Consider the following 27,515-nt stretch of genomic DNA (forward strand, 5'->3'; position numbering starts at 1 on the left):
CGATGTACAAATGCACTTTACACAATTGATGTGTGTATGGATTGGGATAACAGTTGTATGAGCCCCTAATAAAATGTTAAAAAAGAAAAAAAAAAAGAAAAGAAAAGAAAATATACCAAAACCTTTAAAAAAAAAGAAAGTTGATCTAAAGAAAGTTTAAAAAATAATTATATTTTATGGCTTTTAAAATAAATGCTTTTTTATATTAAAAACAAAAAACAAAAACAGTTTTTCGCCACAGTATTTATCATTAAACAAGACAAAAGGATATTCTCAATATTCCTGCGCAGGTTTTCATTGAGCTTTGCTTCAAGCTCACCTAGCTCTTCTTCTGCTTTCCTCACATCTTTTTGTAACTCAAGTCGTGACTTCCTTGTGTCATAATAACCTCCAGTCAGTGCACCCCGATGACTAACTTGGTCACCTATTTAAAAAACAAACAAAATCACAAAGCAGAAATTCTGTAAAACAACTTTATTCAAAAACATAGACTTATAGTCAAATACATAACAAAGGCAGTAACTACATAATAAATTCAACCAAACCAAATTCACTGCCACTGAGTTGATTCTGACTTACAGCGACCCTGTCCTATATTCCACTGCATCTGTGGGTTTCCAAGGCTATCTTGATCTTTATGGGAATAAAGCCTCACTTTGTTTTCTCCAGGAGAAGATGGAAATTTCAAACTTCTGACCTTACAGATAGCAGACTAACATGTAACCCACTATTACTACCAGGGCTCCTTATTATTATTAATTATAAAATATAGCTATCTTTATATCTGAGAGATCTGCTAGTAATCAAGCTTAGCAACAATGATAGTGGAACAAATACATTATAAGAAGCATTTAAGTACACATCACTTGTGCTATTCATGCCAACAATGTCAAACCTAGATCTAATCATGACAAAAACACGCCAAGTCCAGAAAATGAGACGGTCTATAATGAAGCCAATGGCATGGAAAGCGAGAGGGGAAGAAATAAGGGAAATGATCCTATATTAAAAATGTCTAAAGACATAATACATGTATCCTTCTCCAGAAACCAGACAGAAAAACATTTTGGGACAATTGTAAATTTGCATTTGGATACTTCTTAGATGATATTACTGAGTTACATTTCCTAGTGTTTCTCAGAACCAAGAATCTTTTGAGATTGGTTTTCTGGGTTTGAAGCCTGGGGACGTAAATCTCATGAGACAACTCAGTCAACTGATATGGCAGCCATCTAAAATACAACTATTGGTCTCGACTTGTCAGGAGCAAAGGAGAATTAAAGAAACACCAATATCTTAGAGAGAAGAAAGTAATCTAGAGGGCTGATCACCGACAGGAGTAATGGCTTCATCCACTGTGAGACTAGAGAACTAGACGGTGTCTAGCACTATTAACTGCTGTTCCCAGCCCTATAGATGCACGTGATAAAATGGAAGAACACAGAACAGAACTTAATCTCTTAACTAGTTCACTTACAAGACCAGTTTGGGTCTAGAGAAGTCCTTGAGATTGCTACGCTGAGATACACTCTCAACCCTCAACTGAAACTATCCCGAGGTTGTCTTAGCAAAGTAACATAACAGTACACAAAATAAGGACATTCCATGAGTAAGATGTTCCACTAAAAAAGCACCTCCTAAGGAAACAATTACCATATACACTCGGGTAGAAGCCAAGTTTTTCAGCACATTTTTAATGCAGTTTTTGTGGTAAAATTAGGTGCCTCGGCTTATATTCAGTTCGGCTTCTACTCAAATGTATGGGATACTCTAAGCAAAGAGGAGGAAGGGCAGCGAAACTGGAGCACTGGAATGGAACAACCAGAACACAACGAAAAAGAATGTTGACACTTTATGGAAAACACAACTAATGTCACTGACTGATTTCTACAGAAATTGTCAAACTGGTACCGATTTACTATGTGAGCTTTCACTAAAGCACAGTAAAATAGACAGAAAAAATTACAGCAAGAAAACCTTATCAAATCTTAAAAGTTTCAGAGCAGTCAAACATTTAAGTTTTTAAATACCCTTAAAACATATTTGACTTTGAATTACTATATAAGATTCCCTCATCAGGCAAATTACATGTGTTAAATAATTCATTACAATTTATTTACTCAAAGCTAAACATTATTACTACAAACCTTCCAGAGTAATGCAGTCCATAGTGAAGGCACGTGCCAGCTGGGTTGAAACTTCCATGCTCCGACAAATAAGCGTCTTTCCAAACACATGTTTGAAAGCTTTGTCAAACCTGGGATTATACCTTAGTTTACTGATCATAGGAATAGCATCCTAAAAACAAATGTTTTGTCAGCAGAAAATTTTTTAAAAGTTTGTAGATATTTAAGTGACATCTTTACAAAATTTACAAATAAACACAAATGCCTTTTTATTACATTTCAAAATTGTTAGGTTTTATTTAGGACATTATAACAATCAGGCCACCAAAATATGCTGGTAACTATTAGGAAAGGCAAATGATAAAAGAGTTAATTGGCTCTGGAATCAGGTTGTCCGCTTGCAATCATGGCCCCACCACTCATTAGACGTGCTCTGAACAACTTGCTTCCCTTTCCTAGCTATTGGGTACTTTGTTCAAAATATTGGGAAATGCCTTATAGAAGGGTCTCAGGGAGGAGATGAGCCAGTCAGGGTACAGAGTAGCAATGATGAAACATACAACTTTCCTCTAGTTCCTTAATGCTCCCTCCCCACCCACTATCATGATCCCAATTCTACCTTATAAATCTGGCTAGACCAGAGGATGTACGCTGGTACAGATAGGAACTGGAAACACAGGGAATCCAGGACAGATGAACCCTTCAGGACCAGTGGTGTGAGTGGTGATACTGGGAGGGTTGAGGGAGGGTGGGGTGGAAAGGGGGAACCGATTACAAGGATCTACATATAGCCTCCTCCCTGGGGGACGGACAAAAGAAAAGTGGGTGGAGATGTCCAACAGGGCAAGATATGACAAAATAATAATTTATAAATTATCAAGGGTTCATGAGGAAGGGAGGAGCAGGGAGGGAGGGGAAAAATGAGGAGCTGATGCCAGGGGTTTAGGTGGAGAGTCAATATTTGGGGAGTGATGGGCCAATGAATGTACAAATGTGCTTTACATAATTGATGTATGCGTGGATTGTGATGAGTTGTATGAGCCTCTAATGAAACGATATAAAAAAAAGATTGCAAAAAACGACAGTACCTTCTTCCTAGTGTTGTGAAGACTGACTTAATACACGTAGAACACTTGATAGTATGCTTCAAATGTTTTAATTTTATAAATTGTATCAAATTTAAATTATTTCTCCTTTTCCTCCTAAACTGTTAGAACGTGTAGAACTTTAAAAAACTATGACCCATATCTTACATACAGAAAAGGTTATAAACATGTGTCAAGTTTAATTAGTAATTATGAAGACAACACTAACATAAACCACCATGCAGGACAAGAAACAAAACACTGCCAACACTCCAAAAGCCCTTTCCTAATCACATGGTGGTTACCACCAGAAGTTATTTACTGGAGTTGGCCACTACTATGGCTTTTGTGGTAAATCACTTCCTACCACCGCTTTCCAGTTCTATCACTGACACAGTTTTACTGATGACGTTAGTTTAAATGGAACCACACTGTGTGCATTATTCTATCTGGTTTCACTTGCATGTTTGTACGACTTTTTTTACTCCCCAAAGTTCCAAGATTGTTTTCAGATTTGCAAGTATGAAAAGGCTGCAATTTTTAGTCACTTATAAGATTCTCACTCTTATTTAAATTGTTGCACCTTCTCTTTCACAGGGTATATTTTAACCTCAGAAGATCTTAAAACAGTACTACTGCTATCAACATTCTGTAGCAATACATTTTTTTAAGAATAATGTCTAAAGAACATTATTAATCCAGTTAAAGTGTGCCTAGTTTCATTTTATGGTGATGAAAACAACACCTGTTTTGTTACTGGGTAGGGTTACACTGTTGATCATGTTAAGTGTAGTTAGTAAGCTGTATACCTGCAGAAAGTTAAGTAGGCAACAGTTGTATGATAGCTATATTGACAACAACAAAAAGAGTCACTACTATCTACAACCAAATTCCTCATGCATTTCATGACTTGGTTTGAAGGTTTAGTGTCATAATTTCATGAGGCATCCAATTAATTGGCCAAGTAAACATGTTTAGTGCTTCTGCTCTACCCCCTAGAGTTTGTTTTATATTGGCAGGGGTCTTGAAACCTTGTAAGTAGCTAGCCAAGTAACAAACTGGTCTATGTTCGCCTGGAGTAACAGAGCAAGGAGTCAGCAATGGGAGAACATAACATGTACGGCTTGATGCCTGCATGAGTAACTACTCCTGTGTCATGAAGACCAGAACTGAATGGTTCCTGGCTAACATTGCTGGACAGTTTGGTAAAAGATTCCTAATCAAATGAGGTAAAATGCTGAACAAAATTTCAAATTCTCCTGGACTCCAAAGGCTAGATAAACCCCTGAAAGACTTTGCCTGGATGAAGACTGATGAACATATACAAGATCAAACTCAAAGAGAAAGCCCAGAGATGCCACAGAAACCTTAGAGGGCAGAGAGTTTATGATGTTAATGGAGCAGGAACAACCCAGAAAAGAGGGTGAGAACGGTTACCCAGCTTCAAGATGTAACCCATGTTATTAAATTGTTCAAATGGAAACTGCTGCACTCCTGGGAGTGTGTGTGTGTGTGTGTGTGTGGAGGGAGGGGGCGGGGCGGGAGCCTGGCTACAAATTAAATTCTAAAACACAGTGTACCGTTAGTAACAAAAGAAGAATTTTTCCTTCAGTCTATTATATCATTAATATTTTTAAAAATTTATAAAGCATAAAAGGTGTTTAAAAAAGCTTATCATAATTGCATAATAGACTATACTTATGCTGGTTTTTTTTTTTAACACTGCACAGTTGCACTGATTTGTTTCATGTTTTGGATGAAACTGCTTTCTCCAAGTATGCTCCATGAAAGAAGGGCACACTCCTTTCATCCACCACTGAATCCCACATACAGTACCTGGCACTAGCATGTGCTAACAGACTAAATGGGAAGAGGTAACTTGTTGAAAGAGAGCTTAACATACAGCTACTCACATTGGTTTCAGGGTAGGCAGTATCCCTCACATCCAACTTGTTGAGAGGCAGAAAAGTTACTTCTCCAGGAAGATTCATTTTATTAAATTCCATTAAAATCTTTGTACTGACTTCATCTGAATCAACAATATGATAAAATAACCTACATGCAAACAGAACAAGACATATATTGCTAGTTTAAACTAGTATAAACATTTAAGTATTCGGTGATTTTTTTCTAAACAAACCAATTTATATCATAAAAATAAACAAACTAGAGAATTCCTATGTAGAGGATGGGAGTAGAAGAAAGTTGTCTCAAAAGGAAGGTTTACCCTTTGGAAGTAGGGATACTTAGCAACTGCATCTTTACTTAGAAAGTTCAATAAAGAACCAAACTACAAGAAGATAAAGACATGTTGTACTACAAAGTTGTTTCTTATTCCTTCCCTCAAACAACTTTAAATACCATGCAAAGAAAGTTACCTGTTGCCAGCAGTGACTTCCACACATGTGTAGAAGGCTGGCTCACACTCAAAGTTATTCATCACAATGCCATGGTAGCCATTTTGAACATGCTGGTTTATTCCTTTTCGTCGAAAGTGGTCCAGCACTTTGTTTATGCTGTCTATTCCATTTAAGATGGCCTGTTAAAATTATCAGACATTAAAAACGAAATTATAAAGTAATATTACCAATGACACTCACGCAGTCAGCATGTAATAATCTATATACTTAATATATCAGAGAATAAACTAAACATCCTCTCCAGCACATCATCTCATGAAATATGGCAAAATACATGCACCTACATTAAAAGGGGGGTCTTCATCTGAAAAATACAAAGAGCTATCATTAACAGTATGAGTGGTAGTGAGGCTATTTACAATCCCTATTGGATCATATTTATGGGACAAGTGATGTGCATTCTATTTATTACCTGGAACTCAGACCCACAGCTCAAACGCCAGTAAATTCTTAGATAGCAATAGGTAACGCCATGATTCCCTGTAAACTTTGGAAATAAAAACCTTGCCCACCTTTCCTGTGGCTGCTCTAAGAAGTTGCTGCTTCTTTTCGAGATCTTCTCTTTTAGCAGCAAGAGCTTGCTGCTCAGCATTCTCTTCTCGCCATAAGTAACTAAGCAATAAAAATTGAGCGTCTTTAATTTTAAAACACTAAGATGCACTAACAACATGCCGTTTAAAATAAAATACTGCAATAAAACACGAGCAGTTAATTTTTTAAGAGCAGTTAATTTATAACAAAATTATATAACAGCCAATGACTAGCATTATTAAAAAAAAGGGGGGGTATATTTTAGTCTATACGAACTTTCTTTCACTTTGTAATTCATCTTTCTTGTTTTTCACTTCATAGTATTTTCTGTCCAGTTCTTCTACTCGAGCTTTGACTTCATTAAGATCCTGATCCAGTTTCTATGGGAATAAAGCAATTTAAATTAAAATTTCAGTTTCACGTAAACTATTTCATAGCGACAGAAGGCAGCTCAGTAGTTGCCTGGGAAGAAGCAGGGAAGAGAGGAATTACCAGGACTATGTTCATTTAAAGCTATTTAATGATATACTTTACATATGTGTAATTTCTTATATTTCAATATACATCATTGAAATGGTTTAAAAATTCAATCTCAATGTTCTTTTCAAAAAGCATACCATCAGAAAACAGTATAAAATGTAAGTTACTCTGGGAAATATCACTAAAATGCAATTAATTTGTTCATTAATGATTTAAAATTTACCAATTATATTTAAACAGCCCCCCCCCCCCGACTCCACCCCAGAATTTGGAAAACATGTAAAGTTCTCAAAATATGGCAGTGCATATTTTTCAAATTGCCCTTTTGCACATATGCAACATGATACACTATGTATTTCAGAAGAACATTTTATAACCTAGGACCTACTCAGAAGCAAATGTCTAAGAAAGTGATTTTAGGAATAGTTAATAAACTATAAACAAGGGGCTGAAAAGTAATCATGGGAAAATTCATTTTTTTAAAATTCTATTTTCCACAAACTTTTTGAAGCCTGTTTGTAACTTGAATTAAAAAAAAAATCCAATATCCTCTGGCTAAAGTGAAAAAGCAGCAGACAATCATGCATTTAGAAAATAGTTACTAATTACCAAAAGCATACTATTTGCCAGACATTGTTTTATTGTGGGTAGGGGAGAGGGGCAGTGTGGGGGGAGTTCATTAGGGAACAAAATATATTCTTCTTTTCTAGGGAATAAAATAAATCTCTACTTGACATGGGGAAATAAAAAAATTTTTTTATGACTATATATGTATAAGTTAAATTGTTTGGGCTTTTTCTAAATAAGTACCTGATTGGTAAATTTAAAGAGAATGTAAAATTGTGCAAAAATAAAACAACAGAGACAGAATTCAAGATGCTATTACTATTGAAAAATTTTCACAAAATAGTTGTACAATCCTTACATTATACTGTTCCAGATTTTTCTCTTTATTTGCCTCTGTGTCTTCCAAATCTTTATGTATAGCAGCAATCTGTCTTTTCTTGTCATTTATAGCCTGATCTAAGGATTTTAGTTCTTTTTTAATCCACTTATCCCTTTCTTCTTTCGATGTAAACTGGCTTCCTCGACCCTGTTTTGCATACAGATCTGTTCTTTCCTGGGTAGCTTGGGCCAGTCTGTACAAAATAGGCAAGGAAGATAATGGATAAAAAGCAAATAAGAAGTAACCAAGTTCAATGAAAACTGTAATCTTAAGTGTACATTGCCATTTTTTAAAAGTTACAGAAATAATGAACCAATCTTTTTAATGATAGAAAAAGGTAAGGAACTATAAATTATAAAAAGCAGCAGCTATACATATTAATAGAGCCCCTTTGAGTAATTTTACATTATTAAACCACAGTTAAGAGTTAGAATCACCCATACCCCAAGAATTGTAGATAGATCTCATGTTCACATCTGGCCTGAGTCAGTATATCTGAACTTTCAGTTCTAGTTCATTATCTCAGAACTTTAAAAAAATGTACCATCTATATCTGACTAAACATTCCTATCTCCTTATAATAAAAAAGTTATAAAAATAAGAGACTATTTTATAATACAGAGAACAGTGAATGAGCAAAAATATCATTATAAAATAGAAAAAAAATCTAATAGGCAATTCACTAAAACAAAACAAAATAATAGACCTACGGCCAGTGATTTGAATCTGATCCCTAGCACATAGGAGACCTATAGAGGGTTTGTGAATCTGTAAAGCTTTAAGGGATTAGATAGGCTTTTCTTTCTCCCACAGAGCAGCTGGTGGGTTTGAGCCAAAGACTTTGCAGTTAGCAGTCCAAGATTTACCCAACAGCAACACGAGAGCTACAAAAACTTGATAATATTAAATGTGAAAACAGCAAGCATTGCTAAGTCCAGATACGAAAACATCTAGATGGCAAAGAGTTGAGTGAAAAAGATCAAAGTTGCAAAATAACAAAATAAGATGCCATTTCGGTAAAAAAAATGCACCAACATTATGTATGTTTCAAGATCTAGCAAGTTATCATCAGCAAATTGCCTAACCTCTCTGAGACTCAAGTTTGCGGAATGTAGTAAAGGAATAATGATCTCTTTGGGCTTGTAAGTAGAAACAATGTAGGTTGTGTGCATACAGTAGTGTGCGCACAAAGGTAGATAGCATGCATACAACAGTAGTTGTTTTCACACTGGTTAGATCTTTTCAAATGAACATTTATTTTTGTCCTTAATCACTGTTATTTAGTGCCTTTTTAATTCATAATTTTATCAGCTCTATATAAGAATTATGTAGAAAGTAATGGTGAGACATCCCAGACCTAGCAATGCCTCGCTCTTCTTTTTCTTTTACACTGTTGAATTTAGGTTCTGTTTCGGCCAGTTCTTTCTGCTTTTCTTCTATTTTTTCAAGTAACTTCTGCCTCTCTTTTAGTAAGCGTTTCTGGAATAAATCAAGATGAATAAAAATTCAATATGCTTGTACTGTTTTCCTAATTTATAATTCTAACATGGTTCATTTTTAAAAGTTTCAGAAAATGAAACCTGTTACACAAAACTAACTTTTTAAAAAATGAAGATAGTACCGAGTTGCTACTTTAGTGCCACTTATTTCAACATAGCATATCTTTTACAAAGAAATTGAGACACACACCTGTCATAGAAAGGACTGTGTTCTGAAGTTCCTACTTACCCTTTGTTCACTATTGCCTGCCAATTCATCTTGTAAATCCTTGGCTTTCAGTTCCAACTTGGTCCTCTGCTTAATTTGTTCTTGACGCTCAGCACTAAGTTGTTCCTTTTCTTCTTTCATGGCTGAAATTTTTGTTTTCAGTTCTCGAACTTGGCGTTCAATATCCTATTTAAAATGTCATAGTTATGCAATCAGCAGAATTATGACGCCATTAATACATTTTTCTTTCAATTGCACTTTTAGTACTCCAGTAAGTTCCTGGTTTAACCAAAAATCAACGGGACAGGACAGGATAGAACTCTCCCTGTGAGTTTCCGAGACTGCAACTCTCTCCGGGAGTATACAGCCTGTCTATCTCCTAAGAATGGCGGCTGGTTTCAAACTGCAGCCCAATGTCTAACTACTACACCACCAGGGCTCCTTTAAGTTCCTGAGTGAGGTACCTCCAATTTACTACTGTTATTTGCTCTCCAAATGTTGCGTAAATTTGCCATTAGGCAAACAGTTAGGATTAGTTTCTACTAGCAACAAATCCTTCATCACAATTACCTTCGTGTTGAGCTTTTTCTTACTCTGAAGGAAGAATCATTTGTCTTTGTAGGAATTTACTATACATGTGGATTAGACACACCCAGGAATGGATCTGCAAGCCAGAAACTGCCTGCCTGTACTGTCTTCCAGTTCTCAATCTCTGACTCTCTCTGGTTACTTTTTTAGAATTCTGGTACATAAGGGTGAAATAAAAATTTTAAGCTAGGCTCAGGTTAATTTATAATCTTACCTCCATTTTATCTCTGGCATCCTGCTGGGCATCTCTCAATTGCCTGGATTTTTCTCCACTAGTTTCTCGCTTAGCAGAAAGCTAAGGGGTGGGGGAAAAAATCCATAAAACATGTTACTAGTAAAAAACAAAAACAAAAACACGTTACTATTTCTAAAACATATTAAAAATATTTTTACTATATCTGTTAAAATAAACTATAAAATCATTTACTTAGACGGTTTCACAAAAAACCCATTGGCACTGAGTTCCAGTTCACTGTGCCGCCGTAGGGCAGAGTAGAAGCGCTGCATGAGGTTTCTGAGGCGTCTTTAGAGAAGCAGACAGCCACCTCTCTCTCTTGTGGGTCTGATTAACTACTGCACTACCAGGGCTGTTTTCAAACCACCTCAGCCCTTTAAACAGAAAACCCTAAGTATTACCATTACCTACAACTGTTTTGTTGTTATTCAAAAGTCAATAATCCTAGTTACCAAAATGTTTTTTAAAGCGAAGAAGCTATAAAGCAGGTTTTCCTCTTAGATTGGTCCGCCTGACACCACCATTCAGATATATTTTAGGCACAACCTCAAGGATTACAAGGATTACCTATTTCATTCAGGTAAATTTTTATTTAATAATCATTGAAATATAGCATGGATTTAACATAGTTAAAAAAAGTCACACAGCTAGATAGCCACAAAGATACACAAGTAAACAGATTAACACAGATAGAAGTTCAATTTTTTTAACTCAAAAATAAAATTAATCTGATTTAAGTGGTAAATAGAAATAATCTACCTCATCGAGTTTAGCACGAGTCTCGTTAAGTTCCTGATTGTAAATGGTATATTCCAGGGCTCGTCTCATTTTATCCCACTTCTGATACTGAGCTAGCTCTTCTTTTTCTTCCTCTAAGGTATGTAAACGCTCCTCGATGTATTTTAATAATTCATTGATTTTTTCCCGCTTGCCCTCTTTAAAAAAATGGGGAGAAAGGAGTTGAATATTTTTTGTAATTTACTAGTATATTTTTCAATAAGCCATGAATTAAACATATTTTATAATTCCTTTATTACATGAGGTAAGATTTTCCTGTTTTAATCCAATACGCCTTCTCAAAATATTAATAAAAATGATGCACTGTCAATTTTGCCAGTTCTTGATGTCTATTGAGAATAGCACTAATGATCACTGACAAATATGAATACCTACTATAGTCTAGCCAGAGTGCTACTTTGTTCCTTTACTCATCAAAACAAAGGAGAGAAGACTTCACATATACAAAAGATCACAATGTCAGTCAGATTTTGAACCTAGAACCCATTATAAGCCAAAAATGAGACAAGACTTAAAGAGCAAAGTTTCTATGATAAATGTATTCATGAAGATTCTAAATTAAAACTTTTAAATTGACTTGCTCTAAGTATCTTAACACTTAATACCAATAGATATTCCAACAATTAAAAAAAAAAGGAATACATCCAAATTTGTTGTCCTCGCTAGCAAAGATGAGGAAGCAAGGGGCTTCAAACAGTGGACTTGTAAAAGCCATTCTTTTCTGTTACATTTCTTTATTCAAGGAGATGAATGGAAATCGCAAATTTTAAGTACTTCAAATTAATTTGTTCCCAAGAACTTCTCTGTTACACCAAAGTAACTTGCATAAGAAAGAAATACACCACTCATCACTTATTGGTGTGATTAGACTCCAAAGACCAGGCCATTAGGTGAAAACTGATGCTACCAGAAATAGAAGATAAACACATCAAACCACAAAATGGAAACTGACCATGTCATTGAACAAGTGCCAGATTACACCAATATATAACTGTCCAATCACTAAGAATCATGACCCAGCCAAGGTGACGCTAACCTTAAACCATCACAGCCAGTGTTACTCTTGCCTCACCACTCAGTTATTAAAGTGTTATGTTAATAATGTGCAAAAAACTTCTTATTTCCATGCTAAATGTGAAGTATTGGATAATGAGATAGTCAATAAGTGAAAAATAGGTGTAAGTTATAATCATGTTAATTTACCTGTATAAGATATAATCACATTCATTTTACCTGTTTCTTTCATTAAGGAGATGCTTTCTTCCTTTCGCTCATCATATACTCTAGTACCAGCAACTTCTCTTAATAGCTTTAGTCTCTGAGAGTCTGGTGCTGTTGCCATCTGGTTGATCTAAAAATTTTAGAAAAATAATCATTGCCTATCTATACAAAGGAGTCCTAGTGGCATAATGTTAAGCATTGGGCTGCAAAGCCCCCGGACGCTCTTTGTGAGAAAGAGGTGGTTTCCTACTCTTGCCAACTTGCAAAAGGCTGGAGTCTAGCCTGTCAATCAGGTCATAGCCAATAATGCCTCTGTGTGGGCATGGCCTTCTCCTGAGGATTCTGGGAACTCCCGTCTCCCTCCCTGGATTTGTTTCTCTAGTCCATCCAGACTAACACATTATGGTACTTGGGAGTGGGGTACTAGAGAAAGAAATCATGAAGATGGAGAGGGGACGCTTGTTTGACTTCTGCCTCATGTAGTTTTTCTTCTTTGGCTAGCCAGAGGTGATACATGGCCATGCAGTTGGCCGTGTTGTTTTCGGGAAAGAATACGGGAAGCTAAAGTTTTGATTATTTTGTTTGGTTGTTGTCTTTGGTTATTTGTGTTTGAAATGGTAAAAAGGAATATGACTAATGTATATTTTTAGCTCAGGGAAGGAAATCGCCCCTTGAATTTCTCAAGAGACCATGCTGCCTAGTGAAAACGGCTAACAAAACAGTCCAAAGGGCTGACAGAAGGTCTGGTACTGGCTTGAGGCAATGCCACCAGTGGTGTAAGGCCATATGGGATGTTTAGATAAGGATAGAATTTGCTTGTTTTAATACTGAGTTTAGGATCTGGCTCTACTAGGTTTATACAGTTTTCTTCTGCCTTTTATCATCAATATGATTGATAGAAATTGAGAGGTAAAATAGAGTGTGTAAGATACATGCCTTCAACCAGTAAATTGGAATTTAAATGGGTTAGGACACACTTCCAAAGGCTCTAAAAGGATAAGCCCCACCCAATGTCTTGAGTGCTTAGGACATTCTAAGGTGACAAGACCTGCCTAGGGTGCTGTTGACAGATTGAAGAAAAAAGGAACTCTTTAAATTTTTGAATTCAGAACTAGTGGATTGCTCGAAACTGGATAACATCTGTAGCTGCAAAGAAACTTCTCTCTGGGGCAGAATGTTAAAGGGAGTCTGTGGGCAGACTGAAATCTTGCTAGGTGATCACCTGAATCCACTAGTTGAGTGGGCGAGAGAGAAATACAGCAATAAAGAGACAGATTGAGTCTGGCTACTAACACCCGTGGACTTGGTGGTTCAGAGACTAGAGACGACAGAGCGATTGATTGTCTGAAGTTCATGACTTAGCACAAAGTGGCAAGGGTTGTTGAGAATTTGTGACTGTACCCATGGTTTAAAGGTGAGGCGACCAATGGGCACCCTAGTGACTGTGAAGTGGGCCACACTGAATTGACCGGAACCTGACCAGACGACGATATCTGAACCTGCGAACTGGTGCATATTGCTGCTGACTTTACGGATGGCCTGTCATAATTTGACTTTGCTTATGGATGTGGACTTCACAAGGTTCCAACTGGAAAGAAGATTCTTCATATCAAAGACTATGACTGTCTCCTCAGAGCACTGGGTTAATGTAAGCGGGCAGTATAGAAACCGGATACCCAAAATTGGGTGGGTAAAGGCATGAAGTGGCTGGTTTACAAACTTTCACAGGTGGGGGAATATATTCATAGGATTAAAGTGTAGGTGTTATTTAACTGCAACTGTTAGGCACAGAATATTGTGTTCACTTATAGACCAGTATGTTTAAATAAGGCTTTGGCACATATTGAATTGTATGTATTTTAGTTTTATCCTGTTAGGTACAGATATGATTTTTATTATTGTTTTATTAAAAATTATGTATCGCTAAAGAGTTGTGTAAAAGTGTCAAGTTGAGAAGGGGTGGTCTGTGGCAGTTACATAATCTCCTGTCAACTTGCAAAGGGGTGGAGTCTAGCCTGTCAATCAGGTCACAGCCATGGCCTGTGTAAGCATGGCCTTCTCCAGAGGATTCTGGGAACTCCTATCTTCCTCCCTGGAGGCAGGACACACTCTCTTTCTGTTTCCATATTCCTGTTGACAACCACATGGAGCTACACTGATGGAACCAGAACCTGGGACCTGGAAGAGCCACATGTGCCAGCACGGAGATGCTTCCACCACCACTGGATCCACAAGACTTTCCACCCACTGGCCTGTGATCTTCCTGCATTCGGCGTCATTGCATGTGTTGAAGAGGAATTTATAGACTGGTATCGGACATATGGGCTAATATTGGACTTATGGACTTTATCTGGACTAGGCTGGGATGTTTTCTCAATACACAATTGCTCTTTTATAGAAAGCTCTTTCTTAATACACACATGAATGTCTATGAATTTGTTTCTCAAGTCAACCCAGATTAACCCAGGAATTCCTAACCTGCCCTACGGGATTGCTGTAAGTTGGCATCAAGGAAGAGTTATAGAAGTGCTTTAGAAAAAGAGTATACCTTAAGAGGCTTTCTAATACATATATTCATATGTTAGCCTCTTTATGCTTAATAGATTCTTTCTTTAATTATGAATGGACTGATTTGTATATTATATACCTACTATAGCTCTCCTACTTATATGAAATATATCAGGTAAGACTAAAGTAGAATTGATATATTCATAAGCCTCTTTTCTGAAAAACTTACAAATGAAAAAATACCTCAGACTAACACTTTTCTTACTCAATATAATAAAGTATAAAGGAGTTCAATTTGAAAGAACAAGGAATTTTTAAAAAGGTGAAAATGTCACTGACATTAAAAAAAAATTCATATATAATAGCATATAAAGTATAACACTTTGGCGATTACCAGGAATAGGAGGGAGAGAGGGTACAGTATTGGCTGAAGAGTAGACATGTGTACACTTAGGTGAAGAGAGAAGCAATATATAAGGAGATCAGGAAATATGGCGGCAGCAGGGAGAGTAAGTATACAAGTGGTGTGTTCTAAATACAGATAAAAAAAATTCTTACAAAAGGAAATAGCATTAAATTTAATAATACATGAAACTAACCAAAAGGAAACCCATTTCCATCAAGTCAATTTGGATTTACAGCAACCCGAGTTTCTGAGATACTTTATAGCCATATAAAGCTTGGTGCTTACTGCAACAACAACAACAAAAAAATTTTTTTTAAATAAGGCCTATTTTTGCTGTAATTTAACCACTATAATCACTGGTGGTGTGGTGATTACATGTTAGGCTGACGACACCTGCCTGGTCGGCAGTTTGAAACTACCAGCAGCTCCACAGGAGAAAGACTGGCTTTCTACTCCATAAAGTTAGTCTCAGAAAGCCACAGGGGGTGGGTCGCTGTGTATCAGTATTGACTGGATGGTAGTGAGTTTTGAGAATACAATCAATAAACCAAAGTCATTATCCTTGTGAAGAATATACCGATATACTCAAGTATAAGCCGAGTTTTTCCAGTACATCCCCCTCACCCCCCAGCACATTTTTAATGCAGTTTTTGTGGTAAAATTAGGTGCCTCGGCTGATATTCAGGTCGGCTTATACTCGAGTATGTACAGTACTCTGTAACCAAATCTATAAGAAAGGGTACAGTTTGTTTTATACCTTTCCTTGTTTAACAATATAATAAGGATTGCTTCTAGAAAAACCAGCACTTTCAAGGAGATTCATCACATCATTTTTCCTGTGGAGAAACAATGAAATTCTTCTGTTAGGTAAATAATTTTAAAGCATCCATTAATGAGCCAAATATGAATAGTCAGTTCTTGTTCATTGGAAAGTACATTAGTCATTAAACTATTTGACGTCATCCTTAAAATCTGATTCTTAGATTTATGCTATAAATACTGACTTGTTGAATATGAAGCAAGTAAAAGAGCATATTAATCCTTCTGTTAAAAAAGTAAACATGACTCAGACTCGGACCTGGACCTCTCTGACTCTCTCCCCGCCCTCTCCTCTCCAGTCCTCTCTCCTTTGTTCCCTTCCCCGTCTCCACGTGGACCACCAAGCTGGGCTGAGAGCAAAGAAGACTGAAGAAGACCAAAGACTCAAGGAAGCATTAGTCCAAGAGACTAATGGACCACACCGGCCCGTCTCCATGGACCTGAGTCCAGAACGATGTAGTCAGATGCTCTAGTGTCTCAACTTGAAGATGTAAGAAAGTGTAGGGTGGAATCCAACCTGGCAATCAGATCACACTGCCTCTTTGGGGGTGATGGTGGGACTGGGAAACTCCCTCTCTCTGCCCCTTTGTCTTCCTGGTTGCTGGGACTCTACCACCGACACTGAGAGCTGCTAGCGCCCTGCCAGGTTTTCACCAACTTTGGACCCACTTTGTACCCACCAGCCTGTGATCTTCCTACCTCTGAAGATGGATTTATGGACTAGCATTGGACTTGAGGTTGGACTGGGCTAGGATCTTTCTTGGTATGTAATTACTTCTTGATATAAAGCTCTTTCATGGACATACAAAATAAATAAATAAATAAAGCAAATAAAAAAGTAAACATGAAGAAAAATGCTTACGTGACCATTTTCTTATCTAAGAAATACTGATCCTTTTTGGCACCAATTACTCTTCTAAGTGAGACTTCCTCTTTATCAATCTAATAAAATATTTAAAAGCATAAAGTTAATAGTGAAATTAAGAAACATTTTAGTTACTAAGGTCATTTTAAGTTTCCTGGCCATTAAGTTTTCTTGCTTTAAAAATGTCAATTATCTCACAAAGTATGCTATGAACACTCAATTCCCATGAGACATTTTTTCAAAACAGCTTACAAATTCCAATCTGTGGTTTTCCTAAATGTTTTTTCCCTCAAAATGTTTTAAGACAAAATCAGTATGCAAACTGTATAATCATCTTAATGTAAGTTAATGTACCAATAAAAATTATTTTGGAAGATGAAAACAATTAAATTCATCAATTAAACTCTGAATATTACAAAAGAAAAAAAATAAACTCACTGGTAATCGGTTGTCCGAATTGTCAAAAATAATCTCCACAAATGCAGAAATAACACGAGGACCAGTACCCTCCTAAAGCATAGGAACAAAAGCAAATTTTCCACATAAATGGTATTTTCATATTCTTTAAGCACATTTAAAATTTAGTGCACGTTAATAAGCCTCATTTTATGGACAAACTTTCTCACGGGTTAGTATAAAGCAAGCTTGCCCAACAGCAGATACAGTAAACTTTAAGGTCTTGCTTAGCAGGCCACTTGGCTCAGCACAGTCTAATTCTATTTGCTAACTAATACCTAAAACACCTCGAGGGTTCCTTTTTCATGAAGTCACTCGTAGTTGAAACCACCAGCTGCTCTGAGGGAAAAGATAAGACTTTCTACTCCCATAAAGGTTTACAATCTCAAGAACCCACCAGGACCGTTCTACCTGGTCATGTAAGGCTGCTGAGCTGACCTAAGTCCATGGCAGTGAGAGTGGATCACAAAGACCAAAACTTCACAGCCATCAAGTTGATGCTGATTCACAGCGACCTCACAGAACAGGCTAGAACTGTGCTTGTGAGTTTCCAAGACTGCAACTCTGCCAGTGTAGAAAGCCCCCTTTTTCTCCTCTGGAGTGGCAGATGGTTTTGAATTCACCTAGCAGTTAGCAACCCAATGCATAACCCCCAGGCCACCATTGACTCACTGCTGTCAAGCCCATTCTGACTCATGGCAGCCCTATAGGGCAAAGTAGAACTGCCTCTGTGGGTTTCCAAGACTGTAACTGTTTAGGGGAGTAGAAAGCCTCTTCTTGCTCCCGCAGAAGGGCTGGTGGTTTCAAACTGCTGACCTTGCATTAGCAGCTCAATATGTAACCACTACACTACCAGGACTCCTTGAATGATTAAATGGAGTTCTAGATAATCAAGTGAAAATTACTGGAACTCAAGATTTTTTTTTTAACATTTAAGATGGTTCTTTATTGCTTTAAAAAAGGAGTACTGACAGATAAGCACTGGACTGTTAACCAAGTCAGTGATTCACACCCAACAGCTAGTCTTCAGGACTAGTCTTCTGTGCCTTAAGAGTAGAACTCTGCTCTAAAGGGTTTTAAATGACTTTAATGGAAACACCTTGTCAAGGTGTTCCAACAGGTTGGATCTGAATTTTCAACCTCTGGTTAACCGCGAAGGACTAACAATTTATACCAGCCAGAAACTCCTATATAATACGCTGCTTGTTCCGTGCTGCTGATTCTAACTCATAGCAGCAGGTAGAACTGTTCTACTGGCTTCCTAGGCTGGAATCTTTGTAAGAGCAAATTGTCAGGTCTTTTCTCCAGTGGAGCAGCTGGTGGGAATGAACGTTTGGTTAACAGTCAAGTTAATGTCACAAGGGCTTCATTACATTAATATAATAGCCTAATTTTGCAGCACAATAATACATGATAGGCTTGAATAAATTATTTGGCCCTCTGGGACTGATGGTATACTTCTTTTAACATATGTACATAATTACAATGTCTTAAATCAGTTTCACTTACGTGCAACAAAGCCAACCGCTGTTCTGGACGAAGATGACTAAACTCATCACTGAGAACAAACTGAATCGCTAGAAATACATAAAAGATAACATTTATATACTGCATTCCGATTATAAAAACACTTTAATATATAACATCTCATTTGATTCTCACAACCCACCTAAGATAGACATAGCAAACATTCCCATTTCTACAGTGAAAAAAAATAATCAAAGAGGTGAAGTGTTTTGCCTATTCTCCCATACCCAATAGGCATTAGGCCCAGAACAGAATTCAGCCCTTTAGACCCTTATCTCTACACTAAAACTGTTCCTGTAGGTGAAGAAGTATTTCTTAGGTTTCATGTAGACATTACCTCAGAAAATGAATGATTCTAGTACATTAACTGAAACTACCTACTTCTTAACATTATTTTAAAAAACTGTAAAAAATACATACCATAAAAAAAGTTACTTTTTCCAGATCCATTTCTGCCCACTACAAATGTTCAAAAATATGAGTTATTTTTTAATAAAAAATATAAAAACTACAAAACAATTTATATGTCTAATTTTCTACTATATGGCTTAACATTTAAAATTAAATACGAGCAGTAACCAAAATTATATTAGGTTCCGTAAAACAATAAACAGAAGTTTTACTCACCAAATGAGCAAGTTTTTTATAGATTTGATATATTTTTTTTTAAAAAGAAACTTCTTGTTAATCCTTTTGCTCTTTCCCAGTTGTTTAAAATTGACAGAAATGACTATATTTGACTTTCATAATTTACAATTCTTATGATGGACATGCAATTCTAGTTTACATATGAAGAGTATTTTTAACAATTTAAAGAATCACATACTGGAGGTGTAAGATACGGCTATATATATATAGGGGTTCCTGGGGAGTCGGGTGGGGGAGGGAGGGGATAAACGGCAGTTGATATCAAGGAGCCCAAGAAGAAAATGTTTTGAAACAGACTGTGGTAGCAATTTCACAACATTGTTCAATGTGATTGAACTATGGAATGTATAACTGTAAGCACGCCCTATAAAATAATTAAAGAATCATATACTAATAATAATCTATTAAGTAGCATTCTAAATTCTCAAATTGCTCACCTGATAAACTATTATCATCCTTATATATCATTTAGTTTTAAAGAACCAAGTCTAGACAATTATAAGGCATTAAAAAAATCTCTTGGATTTTAAGATAAGCAATTCTATACATAAAAGAATATCAAGTTTCTGATTTAATAAGTATTTGATTTATTTTGTTAAGTTTGCATTTCATAATTAATAATCATAAATAACTAAGTCCTTCTCTCTATTAACTACATGATGGTGGACAATTTGGGCACTTTATTCTAATTAATCACATGGAATGCAAAGTAATTCCTAAAAAGATCATTTGTGCTATGCCAGTATGGAAGCAACAATAAATAAATAAATCAATAAATAGACACAGGAGCCAGTCTGAAGGGGGGACTCCACTGGCTAAATGTGGAACAACTAGAGAATCAGAATAACAGTCATGAGTCATAAATCCGTGAGGGAGGGAGAAAAGATAATCCATGATTCCATACTAGAAATAAAATCATGGAGGAAGGGGGATTCTTGCCTACAGCAGAGTATCAAATACCAAATATCAAGCGTTAAGTATAGGAGCCAGAGTGGCTGGGCTGCGAACCACGAGGCCAGCAGTTCTAAACCACCAACTGCTCCTCTGGTAAAAGACAAGGTTTCTGCTCTTGATAAGAGTACCAGTGGCACAACCCCCCAGGGGTAGTTCTACTCTGTCTTATAGGGTCACTATGAGTCAGAATTGACCCAGGGCAGTGAGTTGTGTTGTTTGTTTTTCAGTTTTAACTGTTAAGTCTGTAAGTAGTACTGGAAATGGAGACCTGTTCGGTGTAGTAACCATCAGAATAAGGACAAGAATTCTAATCCTGATGAAATTCCAATGAGGAGCCTATCGTTTGCATGGTCCTAAAATATCTCCCTATATGGCTCATGGTTACAAGGGAAAAACCAGTCATTGCACAGTAGAGAAATTGGGTGACACCTTGCGTAGATGAACATAAGTGGCGTCACTAATTTTTCAAAATAACAATGTTAACAAAGATAAAGACTATGCAAATAATTGTTGTGTTGTCCTGGAGTTGACTGGGAATCGTGGCCAGCCCACGTGTACAGAGTAGAACTGCTCTATAGGATTTCAAGGCTGTGATCTTTTGAAAGCACTGTCATGCCTGTCTCCCAAAGTAGTTCCTGGGTTGGTTCATAATGGCAGCTTTTGGGCTAGTTGTGAGCTTAACCATTCCACCACCCAGGTGCTACAGGAAATAATTAAAGGAGATATGACAATTAATCTAATATGTGATCCTACATTAAATCCTGTACTGCAGGAAATTTAAAAAAAAAAAAAAAATCCTGTACTGCAGGTGTAAAAAAAAATCTATAAAGACATTTCTGGGTCAGTCAACATTACTGGAACAGTAATGGACAACAGACTACAAACATTTAATTTACTAAAGTTGAAAACTGCATTGTGATTATGTACAAAAATATCTATTCTTAGAAAATACACCCTGAAATCATTAATGGTTGAGGGCCATGATATATAAAACTTACTCTTTTTTAAAATCATTTTATTGGGGGCTCATACAACTCTTAACACAATCCATCCATCCATTTTGTCAAGCACATTTGTACATTTGTTGCCATCATCATTCTCAAAACATTTTCTTTCTACTTGAGCATTTGGTATCAGCTCATATTTTCCCCTCCCTCCCCAATCTCCCTACATAACTTACTCTTAGGCAGAAAAATGTGTATTATGTGCACATAGAGAAAGATTAGTAGGAGAGCAAGTGTAAATGACAAAGCAAGCAGGGAAAATAATAACTGATCAAGGTATAATATAGAAGTATTATCTTTATTGTTATTTATGTACTTTCCTACATTTTTAAATCTCCATATAACTTTAAAAAGATAGCTTATCCCTACACAAATATAAACATTTCACACAATAACCCACTTATAAGTAACTGAAAAAATTAAAATTTCCCTTTAAAAATTCCTCTAATGCAGCTATTTTAAATAATGGTGAATATTCAACAAGGAAAAATATGTTCAAGATTTATTATGAAGGTGAATGACATATTAATGTCCCTCACCACCATCACCAGGGATGAGCAATAGAAACATGGGCAAAAGGAGACAGTAGATGGTATAAGACATGAAACTATAATAACTTATAATTCATCAGGGGTCCATGAGGGTGAGAGGGTGGGGGAGGGAGGGAAAAAAGGGGAGCTGATACCAAGGGCTCAAGCAGAAAGAAAATGTTTTGAAAATGATGATGGCAACATAAAGTACAAATGTGGTTGATACAATTGATGTATTGTTATAAGAGCTGTAAGAGCCCCCAATAGAATGATTTATTCATTTAAAATACATATTTATTATGAAGGAGGAAAAATTAACATATTACATTGTAAGCATTTATTTTTTAAAAACCCATATTTATGATGTATACAAAGACCAGAACAGTATTCAAGAAGCTGTTTATATGCGAGCCAGATAAACTCATACCAATACAGGTCTTGGCTATCAGTGCACATCTTTAGTTCTCTAGTATTTCTGGCTACCCTAGGGATGCATTCAAGTCAGATCTGTGAATCAGTGAGAGACAGACCAGCAGACAAATTTCTCACTCTCCCATCTGACCTTTCCAAGGCCTGGTAGGTCTCAAAGTCTATCTGGAAATTACTCAAAATGACCACAGACCAGCTGTGTTTTCTTTCTAAGCCATGACCAGCTCTGGGAAACACTCCCCACCCCCCCTCCTCTTGCCCTCAGACTACACCTCCCACTAAATCTTAGGCAGCTAAGCCTGTCTCCGGCTCTATTTTCTAGGAATCCAAAGCTAAGATGTATAGCTCAAAAAATGATGTACAAATGCGCTTTACACAATCGATGTGTGTATGGATTGGGATAACAGTTGTATGAGCCCCTAATAAAATGTTAAAAAAAAAAAAGAATGACTATCTCTGGGTAGGTCTACCCTTTAAATTTTCTTCCTTAATGTTCTATAATTACCATGTATTTTTGTTGTGACTGTTTTAACAGTAAGAAAATACAATAACTTAAAAAGTTGCATGTTTGGTACATGTACCAAATCCTCAAAGATCAGCATAGAGACATGTCTCTTCAAATCTTGCTGACTTTTTTTCTTAAGGGTCAAAATCATTTAACAATTAAAGTGGTGTGCTTTCATCAGATTATTTTTAGGGCGAATCAATACATAAGAATTTTGGTCTTTCTTGGATTAGTAAAGTATCTGGCTAAGATGTTACATGTTTAAGGCAGTTTAACCAATAAAGCTGTATAGGGTTTTAGTTAAAACAACACAATTGTTACATAATTTTTCCTTCGTAAAAGTAACTTTTGACAAAGATCATGTTGTAACCATTGTAGTGAAACAGCTCTCTGATGTTCTCCTCCCTAGTGGAGAAAATCTGATACAAGGAAACAGTCCAAAGGACTAAGGGACCATGCAAACCCCAGCCTCCATGACCCTTAAACTATAAGAACTAGAGAGTGCTATCATTGCTGCCCTCTCTGAAGGGCTTCACAAATAGGTCCTGGATAGAGTGGAACAAACTCAGTATCATCAAAAACATCAGCCTCACCGTTCTGAAACTAGAGCTGAGACAAGGGATCCTAGTCATCCACCAAGTCTAGAAGGAAACGCTCATGTCTCAACTTTCAAACAATATCAAGGCTACATGGTGAACAGTAACATCAAGGGAGTAACTCGCACTCCTTAGAATAATCAATTATATGATACTTAAAGGGCATTATCGGCCCAAGAATAAAGCTCGAAATAAGAAGGAATAGGAAAGGAGGATTATATAAACAAGAAACTAGAAGAGTGCTGTTGTACTGTGGGAATTACAATTATCAGGAATTACAATGAGTTTGAATTTTCAAAGGAAATCCAATTTGCTCCAAACTTTCACCCAACTCACAATAAAAAGTTAAAAAAACTAGAGGAATGTACGTTTTGTCACTGCTATACTGCACCCTGGCTGGCTCATCCTTTCCTTGTGACTCTCTGTGAGGGGATGTCCCATTGTTTACAAATGGACTTTGGGTCTCCCCTCTGACCCCCCTCGTTCAAATCGATAGGTTAGTTTTGGATCTCCTGATGCCTGACACCTGATCCCATATACACCTCATGATCACACAGGCTGGTGTGCTTCTTCCATGTGGGCTTTGTTACTTCCCTGCTAGATGCCCACTTGTTTAACTTCAAGTATTTGAGACCCCAGACACTTTTATCTTGTATTAGCTGGGCACCATCAGCTTTCTTCACCACATTTGCTTATGCACCCATTTTTACTTCAGTGATTGTGTTGGGAAGGTGAGCATCACAGAATGCAAGGTTATTAGAACAAAGTGTTCTTGCATTGAGGGAGGACTTGAATAGAGGCCCAATGTCTGTCGGCTAGCGATACTCCCATTATTGTTCCTAAGAGGTTTCTGTTCTAGATTCTGTGTGTCGAGAGCTCTTATCTGTACCGTGTACATGCTCTGGTCTAGCCAGATTTGTAAGGTAGAATTGGAGTCATGATAGTGGGGGGATATGTTAAGTATCACGGTAGCAGACAGGGAAGGTGGCGGGAGAAAGGGGGAACCGGATCACAATGATTGACGTATAACATCTACTCCCTCCAGGGGGAGGAGCAACAGAAATGTGGGTGAAGGGAGACAGTGAATATGAAAATAATAAATTATAATTTATTAAGGGGTTACAAGGGTAGGAGTGTGAGGGGGGGGGAAAGGAGCTGATACCAAGGGCTCAAATAGAAAGAAAATGTTTTGAAATTGATGATGGCAACATATGTACAAACGTGCTTGATACGACTGATGTACAGATTGTTAAGAGCTGTAAGAGCCTCCAATAAAATTATATATATATGAAGTTTAAAAAACAACAAACAGCTATTTGCTAACAGCTAAAATAATAACAGACTTCAGTTTGGAATCACAGTACCCCAATGTACAACAGAACAAAGCATGCCCAGTCTTATACTAAATTTGAGCCTACTGTTACAGCCATGCCACACCATCCACCCCATTCATGGTCTTCCTCTTTTTTTGCAACTTCTCCACTCTACAGAAGTAGACTATAGACTTATGTAAGGTATATAATAGTCTGTGATGAGCTGAATGGTTGACAGTTCGAAACCACCAGCCACTCCTTCAGGGAAAGACAGGCTTTCCAATCTGGTAGTTTACTGTCTAGGAAACCCACAGGGAGGTCACTATGAGTGGACTTGGTGGCAGTGAAACAGAAATAATTTAATCATTCTAAATGAATAATGGTCATTTCACAGATCATTTGTAAAACCATACAGCTGAGAAGACGAATGTGTGCATAAGTAAGTGTGGTGAAGAAGGCTGATGGTGCCTGGCTATCGCGTCTGGGGACTTTTTAAAGGCTTGAAAGTAAACAAGCAGCCATTTAGCCCAGAAGCAACAAAGCCCACATGGAAGCAGCACACCATGTGTGATCATGAAGGGCCGAAGGGACCAGGCTTCAAACACCAAAGGCGGGAGGGATATGATCCTATCGTCAATGAGGGTGGCATGTGATGGGGACCCAATGCCCATCTCTAGAAATTAGACATAACTTGCAGAGGGCTAGTGGGGAGATGAGTCACTTAATGTTCAGTATAGCAATAATGAAACCCACAACCTTCCTCTAGTTCTTAAACACTTCCTCCCCCCAACTACCATGACCCCAATTCTGCCTTGCAAACCTGGTTAGACCAGAGGATGCACAGTGGTACAGATGGGCATTGGAAGCGCAGGGAATCTAAGAGAGATGAACCCCTCAGGACCAGGGGTGACAGTGGCGATAGCAGCAGGGAAGGGGGGCGTAGAAAGGGGGAATTGATCACACGGATCTACATATAACCTCCTCTCTGGGAGATGGGCAGCAGAGGGGTGGGTGAAGGGAGACGCTGGGCAGTGTAAGATAAAGTAATAATTTATAAATTAAGGGTTCATGAGGGAGGGGGAAAAAAGGAAAATGAGCTGATTCCGGGAACCCAAGAGGCAAGCGAATTTTGGGAATGATGAGGGCAACAAATGTATAGGTGTGCTTTACACAATTGATCTATGTATTGTGATGAATTGTATGAGCCCCAATAAAATTAAAAACAACAACCATACAGCTGAAATACCAAAATATTAACTTTTATCTTATAAAATAAATAACATACATCTAATAATTGTTCCTTTTCTCTATTTCTAGAAATTCTCTGATGGATGAAAATCAGAAAACACCTGTAATTAAAATGGAAGCAAAATCTAGTAAAATCAAGCTACTTTCATAGCACCTCATTTCAGGGGAACTAACTTTAAAATTTTAAGTATCTGGAAAAAGAAGAAAAGGATAATCTACTACAAGGTGGCAACATGCAGACGAAACCTTTACACAAAATGAAGGAAGTATGGGTAAGGGTCTTCTGGAAACATTACCACTGAATGTGTACTCTCCTGATTGTCTCATGACTCTCACCAGTGAGGAGGCTGTACCAGAGTCCTATTGTTCACAGCTTGTGTTCAAAAGCACTCATTTCATTTATCCTTAAAGATTTCAGCAGAGTCAGAAAATACCTTGGTTGGCTGTTTCAGCAAAAAGGACACTTAATCTGAACACTAAAAACTGTTTCACAGCAACCACTATTTAGGTTTTTTCCCCCTTACACTCCATACGCTTTCACATTTAATCTTCCCAACAGCCCAACAAAAAGGACAGCAGTAGCTCCACTTTACAAATGAGAAAACCGAAGCTTCTCACAAGAATTTGAACCTTCTGTTTTGCTCCAAAATATATGCTCTGCCCAACAAGCTGTGTTGACCTTAGAACAGAATGACAAGAAAAACTGAGAACAATCTAATTTAAGACCAAAGAAAGAGCATGTTATGGATTGGGATAACAGTTGTATGAGCCCCTAATAAAATGTTAAAAAAGAGAAAAAAAAAAAAGAAAGAAGAAAGAGCATCTGTTAAAGCAATCTGGGATAGATGTCAAGAACAGTATAGCTCAAACACCGAATTGAGTGCCATTCACTATACATTTAAAAAGCACTTTTCTCTGCTACTAAAACCCACCTTCACACAAACAAGGTTACTCAAATAACAAAGAGTAGCTTGCTATTGCCTTATTGCAAACATTTTACATTTAAAAAAGAAGCAATTCATCATTGCAGATAAAGGACAAAATATTCTATTGGGGGGGAGGGGTGGCCAGATAAAATATGCGCAGAATTCAAAGGCAAGCCAATGGCAAGCATTTATATTGGGCAGCATATAGAAATCTGACCTAGAAAACAAGGAACACTTACCAATAACATTATGTTTTGAGCTGAAGGGATCTACAATGGTTTGATCTCGGTAACTTCGGAAACCCTGGATAATCACCTAACAAGTCAATGAGATACATTTCAGAATACACACACACAGAAACAATTCGGAAGGGACTTTTTTTTTTTTTTTTATATCGTGAAGCCACATTGCTTTCCATCCCGTTTTCTCGGTCCAAGGCAGGCTAGACAACGCTCCAAACGTCCCACCTCTGCGGGGAGACACTCCTTCTGCAAGGCGGCGGGGTCAAGCACCGTTTGGGAAACGGTGCACCAGGAAGGGGTCTCCCCCAGACCAGCTAAGACGACGACGTGCTCGGGCCCGGGGCGCCCGGAGGAGGAACCCGCACAGGCCCGCGGACTCCCACGGCCCCGTCCCGAGGGGTG

The 27,515-nt window shown here is 37.3% G+C and overlaps 1 protein-coding gene across 1 annotated transcript in view; it reads right to left on the reverse strand.

Annotated features, from left to right (window-relative positions):
• SMC3 (structural maintenance of chromosomes 3) overlaps positions 1–27,515 on the reverse strand; it is a 66,326-nt gene that overhangs the window by 10,442 nt on the left and 28,369 nt on the right. The window contains exons 2-19 of the mRNA XM_013004167.2: positions 27,111–27,186; positions 19,139–19,177; positions 18,701–18,768; positions 17,174–17,245; positions 16,733–16,812; positions 15,809–15,887; positions 12,150–12,267; positions 10,878–11,053; positions 10,098–10,178; positions 9,317–9,481; positions 8,946–9,067; positions 7,568–7,781; positions 6,439–6,542; positions 6,144–6,243; positions 5,590–5,750; positions 5,125–5,266; positions 2,148–2,298; positions 262–424 (exon numbers count right to left, since the gene is read on the reverse strand). Of these exons, the coding sequence (XP_012859621.1) occupies positions 262–424; positions 2,148–2,298; positions 5,125–5,266; positions 5,590–5,750; positions 6,144–6,243; positions 6,439–6,542; positions 7,568–7,781; positions 8,946–9,067; positions 9,317–9,481; positions 10,098–10,178; positions 10,878–11,053; positions 12,150–12,267; positions 15,809–15,887; positions 16,733–16,812; positions 17,174–17,245; positions 18,701–18,768; positions 19,139–19,177; positions 27,111–27,186 (2,111 nt within the window). The remainder of the gene's footprint in view (positions 1–261; positions 425–2,147; positions 2,299–5,124; positions 5,267–5,589; positions 5,751–6,143; positions 6,244–6,438; positions 6,543–7,567; positions 7,782–8,945; positions 9,068–9,316; positions 9,482–10,097; positions 10,179–10,877; positions 11,054–12,149; positions 12,268–15,808; positions 15,888–16,732; positions 16,813–17,173; positions 17,246–18,700; positions 18,769–19,138; positions 19,178–27,110; positions 27,187–27,515) is intronic.

The sequence above is a fragment of the Echinops telfairi genome, unplaced genomic scaffold (assembly GCF_000313985.2).
Source record: "Echinops telfairi isolate 266 unplaced genomic scaffold, ASM31398v2 ScPeMD7_70;HRSCAF=299, whole genome shotgun sequence".
Lineage (NCBI taxonomy): Eukaryota > Metazoa > Chordata > Mammalia > Afrosoricida > Tenrecidae > Echinops > Echinops telfairi.